General features: G+C 43.7%; 2 protein-coding genes across 31 annotated transcripts in view; one reads left to right on the top strand and one right to left on the bottom strand.

Annotated features, from left to right (window-relative positions):
- Nucleotides 1-4073, bottom strand: part of PBRM1 (polybromo 1) — a 56960-nt gene extending 52887 nt beyond the window's left edge. For 14 of the 30 annotated variants that reach the window (XM_083429286.1, XM_083429314.1, XM_083429315.1 and 11 more), the window contains exon 1: nt 552-682. In XM_083429286.1, the coding sequence (XP_083285412.1) occupies nt 552-599 (48 nt within the window). In that variant the 5' untranslated portion in view covers nt 600-682. Of the gene's footprint in view, nt 1-551; nt 683-3882 lie in introns of those variants that run through there. The other 16 variants (XM_083429292.1, XM_083429293.1, XM_083429310.1 and 13 more) reach the window with 8 other exon arrangements.
- Nucleotides 4074-4107: 34 nt separating this feature from the next.
- Nucleotides 4108-17499, top strand: GNL3 (G protein nucleolar 3). Its single transcript, XM_083429441.1, has 15 exons — nt 4108-4225; nt 6676-6734; nt 7124-7261; nt 7997-8107; nt 9255-9338; nt 9716-9851; nt 11230-11333; nt 12152-12293; nt 13497-13584; nt 14300-14474; nt 15262-15404; nt 15817-15953; nt 16437-16627; nt 17120-17201; nt 17294-17499. The coding sequence occupies exons 1-15, from the start codon at nt 4213-4215 to the stop codon at nt 17362-17364; spliced, it is 1674 nt and encodes a 557-aa protein (XP_083285567.1). The 5' UTR covers nt 4108-4212; the 3' UTR covers nt 17365-17499.
- Nucleotides 17500-17813: the final 314 nt, after the last annotated feature.

Here is a 17813-nt window from a genome sequence, read left to right as displayed (position 1 = left end):
TCCTTTTTAAAAAAGAAAAGAAAAAAAGATTGGGCTCTAGCCACAGTTAGTCCTACTCAGAGTAGATCCATTGAAATTGATAGGCATGACTAACTTGTGTCCATTAGTTTCAATGGACAGGGTTCAACTAACAAGTGCCATTAGCAAAAGCCCACACCAGGCCTTCCATTAGCACACTGGGCCTCTGTCTCTTCCACCAGAAATTTGTTTTGGGGTAATTGGGAGAACCCCCAGAAAAGTGTGTAGGGAGAGGGGGACTGTTCTATCTGGCAAGTAGAAAGACTTGCATTGAGAGAACTATTGCTGCAGCACAATGCTGAATTTCTCCCAGTGAGTCTACTCTAATAAGAACTTAGTTGGATACTGCTCATGATCACTAGTCTAGAGTAATTTTGTTAAATATTTGCATTTCCCCCCCCTGAGAGCCAGATTAATTAAAAACTCATGAACGAGGTAAATGAACAAGTATGATCTGTCATGCCAAATATGAAACAAAAATGCCTGAGATGTGTGAAAGAGACAAAATGGCACACACATTAGCAGTAAATTACCAGATTTACCAGAGTACAACCAGCACCACGAAAAGCCAGTCTCCTCATTATGTCTGACAGGCAAGTAAAGAAACTGAGAAAAGGCAAATCCTTAAAGCACCAATTCAGCAGTTGTATTAGTACAGGCAAAACTGAAAGAGAAGACAACAAAAGGAAAGAAAAACAAAGGGAAAACAAAGGGAAGAATAGGTAAATTAAGGAATCAAGAAGAATGGTTAAGGAAAGATATACGCAAAACAGAGAAAATGCAGTAGCTACCGGTATATTAGGCCACTGCCATTTCACAAAGACCCCATTTACATAACATTCCAGGGCTGGGGAAACTGTGACCCTCTAGATACTGTTGCACTACAAATCCCATCATACCTACAAATTCAAGTTCAACAACATTTGGAGGTACATGGGTTCCTGAGCCCTATTTTAAGCTCAGAACTGAAAGTGCATTCTTTTAACATGTAAACAAAGGGTGCAGTCCTATTCCGACGAAAACTGGAAGGGTCATATTCAATGCCACTGTTCCAATATCGCAACAGACTTCCACTAGCACCATGGAACTCCCCCCTCCTCTCTCTTGCAGGCCCCCCTTCAAAATTTGAGCAAGAGGGTTGGGGGATCCTCAAGAGCAAATCTGGAAGGCACTCAAATGAGAGAAGAGAAAGAGGAACTCCTGTTGAGCAAGTGAAACTCCCCATGCGCAGTATTAGATTACGATCTTAAAACTTCTATTGTTTTTCATAGGGCAGAACTGCAATAATCAAGTCACGTAATTCCAAGAATGAGGCTATAATTGTATGGGATTCACTGCCCATATAGCATAAGCAGTTCACAAATCATAATAGTTTAAATATGTTTAAATACTTCATTATAAAGAATATGTTGATTGGTATCCACAGCATAGTGTGATCAAAAACAGAAAAGTCTAGTACTGTCCTCATCATCAGAAACATGCATCTATGTTTTATTACAAGGTCAATAATTGTATTTATTTTGAAAATGCAAAAACTATACAAACACGCCTACATATCAACCACTTAGCATATATATGGAGTGCTAAGACATATCACTCATAGTTCTGAATCATTACTATATTGGCAACACCCAACTTTGTACATCCAAGCCAGGTGTGGATTCCATGAGCCAATGCTCAGATGAAGTTATAGACTGATACTGACAAATGAAATGAACCCAGAGGAACTGATGCTTGAAGATCCAAATGATCTGGGATTTACCTGTTGTATCACACCTCCTGAGAGAGCAGGTATGCAGTATAGAGGTACTCCAGGACCTGTTTTGCTCCTGGTTTTCTGGAGGGCAGCAGTAGTCAGGAATGCTATTTACCATCACACAGCATAATCCCATCTATGTTTTTTCAGAAGTTCATCACACAAATTTAAATGGGACTTTCAGTTTAATCCTATACCTACTTAATCAGAAGTAGCAATCAATGAGTAGAGAGAACTGAAACCTGATTCTCTAAGTAGAGTTCAAGATTGGAAACTTAGGGCAGTATTAAATGGGGTTTCCCCCACTTCTCCATCTACCCCACCTCAAATTATGTTCTAGAGTGTTGTTGAAACCTCCAGAACAGATTTAGAGGGCCTCTAAGGAGAAGAGCAAGACAATGTTCTGTCACACAAGGAGAAATCCAAGCACTGATGAAACGTTTCCCTTAGTGTTGCTTTGAATACCACCATTAATTTTGTGAATCATCTACAGTGTTTTCCTGGTAATATGTATCTTCCTACTGTGAACTGGTAAACTGAATATAGGATTATTATAAGACAGTCTATGTGCAGCTTGCTCTGTATCCCTATGATACATCAATGTACCCCTTTTTTAGAATTCCCCACGTTTTTTTTTAACCCAAAGCAGATGTGTCCACTTCCCTAACCCAAATTGGAATGACCCGACCCAGATCAGGCTGGGAGAAATTCTTTCCTTTGTGTCATTTTCTTGCTTAACTTTCACACCTACCTGCAGATAGCTAAGGGATGAAAATCTTCAGCAGAAAAAAAAGAGTGTTAGGGAAAGAAAACAAAAACAAAAAAACCCTCATAGTGACTTACAAAAAGATAAAATAATAAAATTATACAACAATAGTTTAAACCATATCAAAAGTTAAAATACTAAAACAGATTAAAATTTATATCAGCTTTCTAATCATCTGGGTAGGCTTGTCTAAGCAAGAATGTTTTCAGCAGCCTGCCAGCCCAGGCTGTCAACAAGAGATCCAGCCCATTTCAGATTTTGTCAATAAATTACACAATATATGGAAATACCACCTGATAGTAGCCTCTTAAGGCTTTTGCAGTTTGTTTCAAACAAATGCACCAAGGAATGCTTCCCTAGCAATGAGAGACATAGCACTTCTTATGTAGGAAACACTGTATTTTATATCTTTCTAAAATATATGTTCCACCTAAATGTAAGCCTTTCTGAAATTTAAACACAGAAAACCCGCTCTTAGAAATGCAATAGCCTTTATATCAGATAGTAGCACTATCTATATTTGCTGAAGTACCATGTGCACAATTCCTACATTTTTCATTCATCCTGGTTGTCACTTTCTCAACAGTGGAACTCTTAAGAAAGGAGAATAACTCCACTTTACGCTTTAAGTCATGGTCTTAAAGGACATGCAGTGACCGCCCTAAGTACTAACTTTATTTTTCTAGACGGTATTAATATGGGAAATGGGGGGCCGGCCACCTCCATATGCTTAAAATTCAAGGCGGGGTAGATCTCTCAGAGAAGAGCCCGTGTCGCTTTTGACAAGTGCAGTGCGTCCTGCTCCCGTACCACTGTGAAAACTTCAGATCATTTTCTCACACGCGGAAGTTCATGCTTGCAATTCCGAGAGGGAAAAATTAAAAGTTTTCCAAAATCGCAGTTGAAGGAAAACAAAACAAACCAAGCCGATATATAAATGGGGGCGGATGGGGAGGGGGTAAGGTTTAAGAGGAGAAGGAAAACCAGCTGCGAACAAGAAACAAGCAAAGTGATGTCGCGTGTGAGAGAGGCGTGTGAATTCAGAGTGGGGGGAAAGAGGGCTAGGAAGTCAAGAGGAGTTCATTCAGGGTCTCCCGAGGGCCAAGCTCTTGTTCCATTTGGGGAGCGGATGGGGATGCGTGTGGGGAGCGAGCGGGTGGGTGGGCGAAGGGGGAAATGAGGAGGCGGTGGGGCAGGGCGGGCAGGGGGTCGGGGGCGAAAGCGACCCGCCAGCAGCTCCGCAGCCACACAAAGGGAAACCCGCCGCGGCCTCCTGCCTGCCCTGCCCTCCCCGCGAGCGCCCTGCTCAGCGCCGCCTCGCTCGCCCGCCGCCTCGCCTTACCCAGCCGCCGCCGCCGCTGCCGCTGCTCCCCCGCCTCCTGCAGCCGCGGCCGCGCTCAGCCCCCGTCGCCGCCACGGCCCCCCGCGCTGTCGGCGTCGCCGCCACTGTTGCCGCTCAGCCTCGCTCGCTCGCTCGCAGGGGAGCCCGCCGCTGTCGCAAAAGCAGCCAGCCTCGGCCGCCAAGCGCAGGCCGGGAGCGCGACAGGGAGGGGGGAAGAGAGCGGGCGGCGCTTTACGGCCGAGCCTCGGGTTTTTCTCCTTTCCACGTGGAGCGGCGGGCAAACGAGGCGGAGGAAGGAGACGAGCGAGGAGCAGCTCCTGCGAGGCAGCCATGAGGCGACCCAGTAAGCGCTGCTGGGGAGAGGACGGGGGGAGAGGGTCGGCTGCTGCTTCTGCCGCTGCTCAAGGGCTGCGGGCTGGAGGTGGAAAGGTCGCCTCGCTGCCTCTCCCGTAGGCGGCCAGGCCAACGTGCGCCTTGCGGGCCACTTCTTTGCAGCCCCTCTTGCGAATCGCGGCCTCCATGGAGGCGGGAAAGTGGCCTGGGCTCTTCGGCCGCGGCTTCGGGGGTTTCAGGACGCGAGGTGCTTCCTGTATTGGAGAGGTGCTTCTGGGTCTAACTCAGGAACTTAGGTTTCCTAACACAGAAAAGGCCTGCCTGGATCAGGCCAAAGGTCCATCCAGCCCCGCGCGATCTCCGCCTACAGTGACAGGCCACGTGCCCGCGCGGCGAAACTCGCCAGCGGGATTTGAGAACTGCGCCCAGTGGTTTTTCAGACCCCTGAACATTTTGTGAATCTAAGTTTGGCCTCATTGAGGGCCAGTATTTCAATATGAGTAGGAGAATAAGAGTGCCCCTAAACATTTATTTTTAAAGCACTGATGCGCCCAGCCTTTTGCTCGGGCCTCTGCAAACCCCTAAACCCGCTTTTGGCCTTCCATTAAAAGGTCAAGCAACGTGAAGAGGAGCCCCTTTGCTGTTCCCTTGCTTCTCCTTAGTATGCTTCCCATTTTTTAGCATGCTTGCCCGTTTTTCTTGTAATGTTTTGGTCTCACTGTGTTTACCCCCCCCCTTGCTCCCAATCTTTCCGTGTCTTTTTTGCCGTCTGAAGTCTCACTCACTGCTAAGTTTTGCCCTTTCAAAACGGACTGTTGATGCTCCCCTATATAGAGCACCGAACCCCCCCCCCCCAGGTGTTTGGGCAAGACTGGGCAGAAGGGGGCAACTGATATCTCATTCAGCATCTGTGAGTGAGCCCTGCTTGTGCTCTTTTGATTACTATTCAGCAGAAGGGGGGTTCTTCAGAGAATTTTTGGCCTACTTACACTGGCTGGAGTTAATGAGAGTTGAAGGCTGCAAAATTTGGAGGCTATAGGGTTCCCTTATAACAATCCTAAAGACATGGCAAATTGTGGCTGCTACTGAAGATGAACTTGCCCGTCTGTCTTTGCTCTTAATCTGTAAGAGAGGGAGGGCTTATCTGTCTTTCCACTTTTGGCGAAGACTTCCGGCTGTTTAAAATGTATGCTTGTAAACCCGGAAAGGTTCTCAATAGCAAGAAGCTGAATAGTGAAGGACAAAACCTTCCCATGCAAGGATTTCAAAATCATGGGCATGTACCATCCAAACACCTTTCCTGCTTTTACTTCAGTGTATGTTTAGCCTGCAGTCCTTTGCACACTTTAACTCCCAATGAAATCAACCAAACTTAGCATCTGAGTAAACATGCGCAGCAGAGGCTATAGCCATAAACACAGCTTCCAGGAGGTAAGTTCTAGAGATGGAGGACCCTTTCATTAGCCTGCAGGTTGTTTAACTCTACCTAGGTATATCAGCCTTTCCTAGGCTGGGGTCTGCAGATGTTGTTAGATTATAACTTCCATCATCTCCAGCCAGCATGGCAGTCGGTCAGGGATGTTGGGATTTGTAGTTCAACAATATCTAGGGACCCAAGGTTGAGGAAGGCTGACGCTATTAGGCAGATGTCTCTGCTCTTCTGCATATGTACTGACTCATTTCATTGTATGATTATATTATATTCTTTTTCCATTAGTAGAAGACCCCCGCGCCCCCCCCCCCCCCCAGGCCTGGCACACCTGATTGTACACTATTTCTTTGGAAGCTTCCAATGCCCTTAGAACAGGCACAGGCAAACTCCGGCCCTCCAGATGTTTGGGACTACAATTCCCATTATCCCTGACCACTGGTCCTGTTAGGTAGGGATGGTGGAAATTGTAGTCCTAAACAGCGGGAGGGCCGGAGTTTGCCTATGCCTGCCTTATAAAGCATGTTTCATTGAACACTATAGAGATTGGCATAGGGTTGAATCAATACTGGTAGTGTTGGGTCATAACAAAGCAGTTTCTGAGGATGCGATGGATATGGCAATGGAGGTTGAAGCCTTTAATTTTTGCTCCTATAGTGCAATCTAAGGCTGTGCTACACATGCAGCACAGAACACTGAGTATATACTTAAGGCTGCAGGTGGAGATGCCACTTCTGAATGCCCTTCCACGTTAAAAACAAAACTTGTGGATAGAATTGCATACCGGGAAAGAACAGCCCTTTGCCTGGTATGCTGGTTTCATATTTGGAATTATTTTTTGGGAAGGTGGTGTTAGAAATGTAATCCTCCACCTGCTGTCTATAAGTGGTATGATTTTATACTGTATTGTGTATATTTTATAGTGTTTCGGATCATATTTGTGGAGGAGAAGGTTGCGGCATTCATTTAACCCGTTATTGGTGGCTTGGATCTGCAGGCATTTATTTACCTTTGGACTTTTTATATTTCAGAGTTGAAGAAAGCTAGTAAGCGTATGACCTGCCACAAACGGTTTAAAATACAGAAAAAGGTAAGTTGCTCAGCAGTGTGCAATCTACTACAGTCGTACCTTGAATCTTGAACGCCTTGCGAGTCAAACGTTTTGCCTCCTGAACGCCGCAGCCCTGGAAGTGAGTGTTCCGGTTTGTGAACGTTCTTTGGAACCCGAATGTCCAACGCAGTTTCTGGTTGGCTGCAGGAGTCTTTTTCCTGAACACCTGCTTGTATTATTATTATTATTATTATTATTATTATTATTAATTATTAACCAAGTGTATAAAGCTAAATGCATGTAAGTTGTGAGTTACCTGTATACAAAACACAGGTCACAGTGTAATGAAAAATCTATATGGGTGAACAGCTACAGTGAACAAACGTTAGCATCTTTTAATAGCAAAATCTGCCCATTGTTGGTTACAGGTGCGAGAACACAACAGAAAAGTCAGGAAGGAAGCCAAGAAACGTGGACACAAAAAGCCAAAGAAAGATTTAGGAGTTCCCAATGCAGCACCTTTCAAGGAGCAGGTTCTTCGGGAAGCAGAACAAAGGAAACAAAGGGTAAAACAATTTGCATATTCATGGCATATTGTCATGGAACTCTGTGGTGAATCACTGTCTACTTTCAGCAGTCAGTGGTTCACCTGTAACAGGATGGAGAGCCTTGGGTCCAGGGGACAAATTCTGGCCTCCAGGCCTCTCTGTCCAGCTCTTGGAAAACTTCCCAGGCCACTTCCCTGACAAGCCCTGTTTCATACCCCTAGTGTTTTTGCCTGGCTGGGATGTGTCCTTGAACTCTGAGAATGCCTCTCTTTTCTGGGCATTAAGAGGTATCTGTATGAACTATCCTACTGTACGAAGACACCATGCAGAGGTTGGGCTAAAACAGATTCCCCACTTCTGACCTACATAGTACTTGGTGGCTTTGATTTCTTACTGTGTTTAGTCAGTTCAGCAACATTTGTGGTTAATATTCTAATTTGAGTAATTAACCTGGGATGCTGCACTGGCATTTCTGCTGCACTTTCAGCACAGTGTGTTGAAACGCTTCGGCATTTGCTTCTATGTGACTTCACAAACTCTCAAGCAGAAGGAAAGTGGAACTTAGCAACTGGTTCAGCACTGACATGGTGTTCTCCTGCTGTCCTTTATTAATATGCTTCATTTTCAAGGTTATAAGGTGGTATTTGCAACACAAAACACAGTCGAATTCTGGGTAGCTGTGGTGTTTTTCTGAATACAGTAGGAGATCCTGCATATAACTTGGTGCCTTTGTGTGTTTGTGCATGCGAGCAGCGTGAAGAGCTAAAGAAACAACAGAAGCTTGATCGGCAAAAGGAGCTAGAAAAGAAACGCAAACAAGAAGCTAATAAAAAGGACGCTGCTAAAGTAAAGCTTTCTGAAAAGGTACGCATTTCACTTAGATCAGAAATACTCCACGGAACATGAAAAAATTCATTTGTGACATTTGGAATAATGGCATCCCAATACTGTGCCAAACATCTGTTCCAGTTGAGGATTCTGCAGTTCCCTTGCTTTCCGGTTTGGCAACATTTCCCTCCACTTGCCTAAAATGGCCAGATGCCAAATCCATCCAGAGCCTTCCAGTTGTGTGCCATCACAAGCACACCCTCCATGGTATGCTTTGATACAGAGTAGATGGGGGAGGCCCCAGGAGGAGGGAAGGAAAAAGAAGTCCTATTGCATGAGCAGAAGTTAGTTTCATTCAGACAGATCCAACTGAATGTTTCCCCGAAATGTAGGATAATCCTTGGGGATTTATTTATAAATTTTAATCCCCCCCCCCATTCCTATTATGATGTTTTGTAGGGCTGAAAGGAGTCTCTTCCAAATACTTGCACAGAGCACTTACCATATTGGCCTGAATATAAGCTGCACCCTTTCTCCCCCACCCCACCCCCCACAAAAATCTGACCGTGAAAAGTTAGTTATATTCATGACCTTACGCTGCCAGCAAATGGTGGGCTCCGTCCCCACCAGGAAACAGCCTGGGAGTGCAGGGCAATGGTGTGCTGCCTGCCCGCCGCCAGCAAAGCGGTGTGGCTCCCCCCCCCCCCTTGAGCAGCCCAGGTACAGTGGTGCCCCGCAAGACGAAATTAATTAGTTCTGCGAGTTTTTTCGTCTTGCGAAGCACCAATGTGTATTGACGGTTTCCCATAGGAATGCATTGGCGGTTTAAAAAAAAAAAGGCGCAAGACGTTTTGTCTTGCGAAGCAAGCCCATAGGGAAATCCGTCTTGCGAAGCAGCTCAGAAAACGGAAAACTCTTTCGTTTTGCGAGTTTTTCGTCTTCCGAGGCATTCGTCTTGCGGGGCACCACTGTATTCTCTTTTTTTCTCCCCACCCCCTTTCAATTTTAAAGGTGTGGCTTATTTGCGGGTGCAGCTTATATTTGGACCAGTGCGGTAATTGTCATGTAATTTTGTGTTCTTGTTGCTTTAAAAGATTGAAGTCCTGATGATCAGTTTTTCGGTTCTAAGTGATGTTAGATTCCTGTATACTAAATTTTCAAATCTGTATCTACTTTATCTTAGAAATCAGCCGCTAAACAAAAAGCAAAGGCAAACCGGCAGTCAGAGAAAAAGTCACAGAAATTCTTTTGCAAGGAGCTTAAAAAGGTAATTTTTTTACAGTCATGTGAAAAACTCTTTCACTGTGGCCATTTACCATCCAGGGGACCTAACGCCTTCATTTCAGCTGTGTGACATCTCTTTTACTGGGGACACCAGCACTGCCCTGTTTTCCAAGTGTTCCCAACTGGTTTTGAAAATGGTCGTGTTTCTCTCTTTGTATTTTGACCATCGCAAAGAAAGATGTCATTGGTTTTGTACACTTCTAAAAATAATGAGATGGCTGCTTTCAAACAGATGTTAAGATTCGGTTATAGTAGAGAAAGTGCCCTTATCTTAACTACTCCTTACAAATGCACATGGTGACAACATTTCTGTGCAGATTTTGACTCTGGAATGTGCACCTTTCCCCTGTTGCTGTCTAGGTGATTGAAGCTTCTGATGTAGTGCTGGAAGTCTTAGATGCTAGAGACCCTCTAGGCAGCAGGTGCCCACAGGTGGAGCAACTTGTTAGTCAGATGGAAGGAGAGAAAAAAATACTGCTGGTTTTAAATAAAATTGGTAAGTGGAAATAACCTTTTTTTTTAATCCTACAAATACGTATTAGTTTAGTTAAGCCCAAATGATTAGTGGTTTCATTATAATGTGTGATGCCTAGGAATGGAAATAAATGTTTGTGTTTACTTAAAAGTATGTCCTGTGTTTAATAATAAGCTATATTGCAAGCAATGGCTTTTGTTTGGTGTCAAGATACTTTTCATCTGGCATCAGTAGGGTGGGATTGACTTAAATCCAAGCATCCAAGTTTCACTACCTAGCGGACTTGTACAGTCTACCAGTTAAATAACATTCCAGTGGGATGTGAGCTATGAGGAAGATACAAAATGATACTGATGTACCTCTGAAGACTGTCAGATCCAACTCTGAGCTCACTGTTCCGGTTGCAATAGGGTAGTTTTAGCAACAGCCACAGCAGCCACTTTCCCACATGTTAGCTGGGAGCCTCAGCAATGCTCCACTGTGGTTCTCAAAGAGACCTTCCCTGCAGCCCAAAGAGGGGCTTTGCTGAGGCTCTTCAGGTCTCCTGGGCCTTGCGTATGCACAGTCGCATGTGAATTAAACATGCGTAAATGGGGGGGTGACTATTTTCCCCCCATCTCTTCTACTTTGTGTGAACTGCCAAAAACAACAATAGAATCAATACAGTCGTACCTTGGATCCTGAACACCTTGGTACTCAGACGTCTTGGATCCCAATCGCCGCAAACCCGGAAGTGAGTGTTCCGGTTTGCGAATGTTCTTTCGAACCCAAACGTCCGATGGGGTTTCCAATTGGCCGCAGGAGCTTCCTGCAGCCAATCAGAAGCCTTGCTTTGGTTTCTGAACATTTTGGAAGTTGAACGGACTTCTGGAACGGATTCCGTTCAACTTCCAAGGTATGACTAATTAAAAGGCTTTTAGTGAACTTGTTATATATATTCCTATTATTACCATTTATTTAAGATTCAGCTGGGCAGTTTCATGAGGCAGATAAAGATACGTACCTCAATACTTGCCAGAGGTAAATGAGGTGTACCATGCAAAATCTAAATCTAGTACTTTGAATCTAGTTATTTTATTGTACTTTGCTGGAGACAAAAAAAAAGCCATCTAGCAAAGAGTTGGGGTTTTTTTTAGCATTTGGATTTTCCTCTAAACCAAGGGAAATAAAGCAGTTCCTCACATCTAAAGGGGATGGGATACAGTCATCTTTGAATTTGCAAAGTATCTTGTGGCATGTTTTCATGGGTTGGAATATGCTTCATCCATTGCATCGGTACCTAACAAATCCACTGAACAGACTTAACGCAGCTGCCTTTCCTTGAAACCATTTTATCATCAGCACTGTGATCACTGCCTAATTTTTGCACATTGGGGTTTGTGGTGATGTTATCTTTCAGACCTAATACCGAAAGAGAACTTGGAGAAATGGCTGGATTATTTAAACCAGGAACTGCCAACCGTTGCCTTTAAGTCTGCGATGCAGCAAAAAGACAAAACTGTGGTAAGAGCAGCCGCCCTCTTTTCGACAGTGCTGGACTATGTGTTGCTTGCATGGAATGTTATGGGAGCAAGAGAGAGAGAGAGTGAAATTCCTAATACAAAACTGCATTCCCTCCATTCTAACAGGTTGCAACAGTATATTTACCTGTATGCGTATGCTTGGTCGAGACTCTTTAGCCTGTAGGTGTTCTTGACGTGAGTGGGGGAATTCTGTGTGGATGCAGATTTACATGCGCTGGGGCTGTTCTTTTCCTGCAACAAACATGCTCCCATTAATACATCAGTGTGGGAATGGTGCTCCCACTGCCCTGGATTTTGATTAGTTGTGGATAGCTTAACTCCATTGTTTTTGGTGGGTCTTTTGTCTTTTGTTTTTATTATTATTATTATTATTATTATTATTATAGAAATTCGTGTTTGCCCTCCATGAGAAGTCTGGTGGGCAGCAACTCGAGAACGGGCCTTTTCTGCAGTGGCCCCCTGATTGTGGAATGCTCTCTTCAAGGGAGGTTCACGTGGCGCCTTCATTACATATCTTTAGGTCCCAGCCAAAAACATTCCTCTTCTTCCAGGCCTCTACAAAATTCTGTGGCCTTTTAAACTTAGAGGGGTATTGCTCTTGTTTATTACTGCGGTATGTGCTTCTGTGTTTTTATATTGTAAAGTGATCCTCGGATGAAGGGTGGTATGAAAAAGGTGTTTCCCCCCATTTGGTGCACAGGATCTGCGTTTTTTAAATGTGTTCCTGTTTTAAACACATTGCCTTATGAAATCATTTCCTCTGATGCTGACGTACCCCATCTTAATTTAAATCTACAGCAAGAGAAGAAGCAGACAAAAAGACGTAGTGCATATCTTGATTTATCGAGATCCAGCTTATGTTTTGGGAGTGAGTGCCTGCTAAAACTCCTTCGAGAGCACAGTGTAACTAAAGAGAGAGTTATTCAGGTTGGTGTGGTGGGTAAGTGCCCCATTTTTTGTCTACATGGAGTTCCTTGGGTAGCAGTAATAATCTGTCTGAGCACCGTAGCAGTTTTAGTGGCTGTGTGGTATCACATGGTGGCAATTCAAAAAAGGCCCCCTACCTTTAGCTGTAGCCTTTCAGGGATGTGCTGTGGGAATGATGTGCTTGAAAAGCCCCAGTATGAGCTCGAAACACCATGTGCATGCCCAGGATCCTGGAGATCATGCTGTTGTTGTTGTCACTGGAGTGAGAAATGAGGATACATGTTTTTGTCTTACATTATTGTGAAGACTTCAGATCCAACTCTGATCTTGCTCCGCAGGCAGCTTTAAAATGGGTGTATCTCACACGCCTATAGGTGAAATATTTTTAGAGAACAAATCAATGCCAAAAATCAGGTGGCGGCAGTGCCACCTACAAACATTTCTCTTGCGGTCTGCATGCCATGGCCCTCATGGCTCCCTCAGCAATATTGCAAGGGTGGGCAAAGAAAACAAAGTGGAGATTGAATATATACCACAATATTGCTCCCAAGTAAGCAGTCTTCCTGGAGGATAATTTAACTTGAAGATGACGTTTCTACTCCCGGGTGTGTTTTGAACTTGGGATGGAATCCCACCTAAATAAACATCTCACATGGGGGTGGGAGAGATCTATTGACACTCACTCCACCAAGAAGAAGGAGCCATCTTTACATGTAATCTTCCCAACTGCACTTTTTTTTGGGGGGGGGGAGTGTGTGTGAAATGTTCTGGCTCACACTTGCTCTGGCCATTTCTTCTGGGATTGATGAATGGAAAGGAAGGTTGCTCTTAGAATTATTTGTACTAACAGCATGAACAGTCATCTTTTCCCAAGATACTTACAATCCAAATTTGGGTGCAGAGAGAACTGGTAGAAGAGAGGGCAAGGGATTCATGCAAGGAACTGCAGCTGAACACACTTAGACTTCACTGGGAACAAAGAGCTTAAGCAATGTCTTCACGGAAATTGTGAATCGTACAGATGGGGAAGAAAAGAGCTGTGATGCAGTGCAAGTTATGTGATTGGGGTTCCACCTCCGCTGGGCAAATGCTGGTCTGGTAGCATAAGCAGATTTCTTTCGCAAGAAAATGAAAACTTTTCTCTTCAGATAATACCTAGCATGCCAAATTTGGTTACTAATGCACCTTTGTTTTTATTTTGTATCTTGGCCTTCAGGTTTTCCTAACACAGGGAAAAGCAGCGTAATCAATAGTCTGAAAGAGGTGCATGCCTGCGACGTGGGACCAGTCAGAGGCCTCACTAAGTTAGTTTGCTTTCGTGGTACAACGTTTTTCAAGCATTGCCATTCAACTTCACTAAGATCCCTCCTGTGTTTCGACTTCTCTCCATTTACACAAAAGAGATCCCATTAGGGCGATGTATTGTTAGGATGGGGTGGGGAACCATTCTAACAATGACATACTTCATTTTCAGTTTTCCCATCGCATAGCCATTTTCAAATTGGCAATCAAATGGATATCATCTTCCTTATTGTTCAGCAGAGTGCTATAAAATGTTTAATTAAATTGTGTCAGCTTTGCTAGTTGTGAAACTAGACCTGTTGTTTTGACTTCATTGGACCAGGGCTGTCAGAAGAGATCATGGGAATTTAATCAAGAGTAAAAGGGCACATAGTGGAGAATAACCATGCATATCCCAGTAATTGCAACCTGACACGTTCAGATTTGTGCTGTCTTCAGTGTTTAACATTTTGTTTTCTGGAAAGACTCCCATCTAGCCCAGATCTAATGCTTTGATTCTTTATGGCAAGGATGGGGAACCTTTGGTTTTCCAGACAATGCTGAACTACAACTCCTATCATCCCTCAGCATTGCTGGCTGATAATGATAGGAGTTTGTGAGCGCCACACCTTTTCCACTCCTGCTTTATGATTTGCTTATTTGTCAAATATTTCCTGGAGTTTGTTTTTTCTATAACCCCTCCCCCCCAATGCTCATTATGTGTGTGTTCTTTTAAAGGTGCCTACAAATAGTTCACATCGACAAACAGATCAGGATGTTAGATAGTCCATGTATCATTGCAGCGCCTTCCAGCTCTGCTCTTGCTTTGGCACTGAGAAGTACTGCAGACATTGAGGCTGAAAACTTAGTTGGTTCAGTAGATGCTATTCTGAAGCATTGCAACAAACAGCAGGTAACGCTATTGTATAGTTTCCCAGTAATTTATTGGCCTCGGGTGTGTTTAGCTTGCACACTTGTTGCACTTATGGGGAACCAGTGGCCCTACTGGTGTAGTTGGACTAAAACTACCACCATCCCTGTTCATTGGCCATGCTAGCTGGAACTAACGGGAATTGACATCCACTAGCACCCAAAGTGCCACAGGTTCTCCATCTATTTTATTAATTGTGTTGATAAAATAGCTGTTGGTTTGCTTTCTGGCAAGGTTCAGCAGCAGTTGTGTAGCATCAAGTTCACACTGATAGAATCATCTATGTTTGCCCATCATGTCAGGCTCTTTAGATTAAATCAGATAAGATTCAACAAGTTAATGCTCATTAACTTTATTCCTTACCTGCTCTTCACTTTGAGGTCCCAGCACATACTGTAATTATTTAAAAGTGCAATCTTTAAAAAGTTTAAACAGATCACAACTGAGAATTTGGTTGCGTTATAAAATATGAATTTCAAGTTTTATATGCCCCATCATTGAACAGATTCAATGTATTAGCCAAGTGAGAAATGAGGATATTTGTTATGTCTTACTGTTACAGTGAAGACATCAGATCCAACTCTGATCTTGCTTTGTGCTTAATGGTGCTTCCTAAGGAGTTCTGACCCACTTCTGCTTTCTGCCGTGGTCTAGATATGTAAACTGGAGCAAGAAAATGCTGCTCTTGCTGTTAAAAGGCGTGGGCTTACGAGTGATGTTGGAGAATCTGGTGTACACATATGAGGCTCTCTTTTTATTATTATTTCAGATTATGCTGCACTACAACATCCCAGACTACAGAAACTCTCTGGAGTTCTTAACTCTGCTTGCTCAGAAGAGAGGAATGCTGAAGAAAGGAGGTCTTGCTGATACAGAAAGTGCAGCCAAACTATTTCTGTACGATTGGACTGGGTAAATATGTTCTCATTTGTCTGCATGAAAGATTTGCTGCTGAGAAGTAGGTGCTGTGCTTAAAAGAACATGGTGTGGTGAAGGAGAACCTCTCTCTCACCCCTCCTTGCCCAACTTCTGCACTTCCCTGCAATGCTGCTACTTGTGCCTTTTTTCTCTGCTAGTTGCCACCTCCCCCCCTTTTTGGGGGGGTCAGCTACAGCCCCAGAAACAAGGTGGGAAATTGGGGGTGTACAATTAAATGTTAACTCCTGAGAGGCAGCACCAGAGTGCTTGGTGCTGCTGGCCAGCCCCATGCAATTTACACAGTGCAAAGCCAGCTCTCCAGCCCTCTGCTTCTCCTGAATAAATAGGGCAAATTCCTGGTTTTTAGATCCTTTGTAAACAATTTTCTTCCCCACCCCTCTCTTAGGGCCAAAGTGAGTTACTATTCACGGCCTCCTCCAGCATGGACTCTGTCGCCACACCTTTCCCGTGAAATTGTAGCAGCAGCGCAACAGGCTTTTAATCTTCAGGATCTGGAAGAAGATAACAAAAGTACCATAAAAGGTGATGCTGGTGTACCAAGATGTGGGTTTCAGAGCAGTTGGTTAATTGTTGTTTTGCTATGTTATGCCACTTAGTTCTTTAGTGGGCAGCATTATTTTATACACCTAAGAGCCATCTCTTGAAGCTTATCAAGCTTCTAAAATGAGTGGCCAGACAGAGCTATGCAGTTGGGAGGTGGCTCAGTTTTTAGGGGCTGCCACTGAGTTCTGTGGATCCAAACAAACAGTGGCATCACTGTCTTAGGTGCCATGGAATCTTGATTATAGCGAGAGATGTAAACTTAATGCTCCTGAGTGTGCTGTGCTTACATATAGCTAAATCTGGAAAATGAAATGAGCATCTTGTACCTTTGATGTTTTCTGCTGCCCAGTTCACTTAAAATGTGAAACCGTTTTGGCAGAAATCGGACCAGAGTATTTGTCCTTTGGGAAAGCACTTTCAAGAGTTCTGCCCCTATAGCATTAATGGACATTTCCTTTACAGGTAGCAAATATCCTAATGAGGCAAGCAGCATTGCCTTTCAATCTCTTGGCTTCACGGAGGGCATAATAGAAGAGAGTGAACTGCCAGAGGAAGTAGTCGACCTGGAGAAGATAGAAGCGAGTGAAGATGCGGAGGAATTAACCGAAGGAGAAGATGAAGAGGAGGATGAAATAGAAACTGATATTGAAGAGGTACATCTGTGAGACTAAGATTAATAATATCTTGAGAGTCGTCAGCAGAGAGTGGAGAGGGTGGAATTCTTGGCCTCAGTCTTTACACTGTCAAGACAATACAACCTACACTTGTAGGTTATTTTTGAATTTGCATGTGTTGCCTAAACAGGCAAATAGCTTCCTCTTGGAAATTCAGTGGTACCTCTGCTTACGAACTTAATTCATTCTGGAGGTCTGTTCTTAAGCTGAAACTGTTCTTGTCCTGAGGCACACTTTCGCTATTGGGGCCTCCCACTGTTCACGCGCCTCAGGCGCGAGTTTTCCGTTCATATCCTGGAGCAAAGTTTGCAACCAGGAGCAGCTACTTCTGGGTTAGCAGAGCTTGTAACCAGAAGCGTTCATAACCAGAGGTACCACTGTAATATGCAGTGCCTTTGGCTTTTAGAAAAATGTTTAATTACCGTCAGTGCTGTCATGTTGACATTTTGCATTCCTGTCACCTTGTTTCAGGAAAGCAACAGAACAGCAAGCGGCAAAACAACCTCTGAAGAGCTAAAAGCAAAAAATTCAGACTTGGGGAAGTTACCTACAGGTACATTTATTATGATTAATGAATTTCAAAAGACTAATGTCACCTTGAGCAAGCAGATGATTTCAGACTAACATTTTTCCCCCCTTCTGAAGGTAAGCAACTCAAAATAGAGAAGACTGGTGACCTGGATGATGCATATGACTTCAATACAGATTATATGTGAAGAGAAAATCAAAAGGACTTGAGTGCTGCCTTGATTTCTGGGACCAATACCAGGACTTTTTGGAGCTCCTCAAGTTCAGGCCATGTGAATATTGTACAGGACTATTAAATAATTCAGTAAAAATAGTAAAGAAAATATTGTTTTCAACTTCGTAAATCGTATTGAATAATAATGATAATTTATTACTTATACCATGTCCATTTTTCTTACTTACTTGGGTCCCACTTGTCAGCTGAAAAGGCCCTTCCTTGCCTCTGTTATATATAAATGAACTAAAGCAGAGCACTGTAAGTGGCATGCTGAGGATAAAGGGTTATTTGCTGATTTACAATAATAGAATCAAATGTTCCTTTTTTTGATGGAGCAGCAGTGGGCTATGTAGGAAGGGTGGTATTGAGAAAGATGTGCTGCTCTCACTTCAGTGCAGTGACCATTAGGCTCACACAAAG

Source organism: Podarcis tiliguerta, assembly GCF_965153285.1.
Source record: "Podarcis tiliguerta genome assembly, chromosome: 2".
Classification (NCBI taxonomy): Eukaryota; Metazoa; Chordata; class Lepidosauria; order Squamata; family Lacertidae; genus Podarcis; species Podarcis tiliguerta.
The sequence above is the reverse complement of the archived record's forward strand: the minus strand, read 5'-3'. Positions and strand labels throughout refer to the sequence as shown.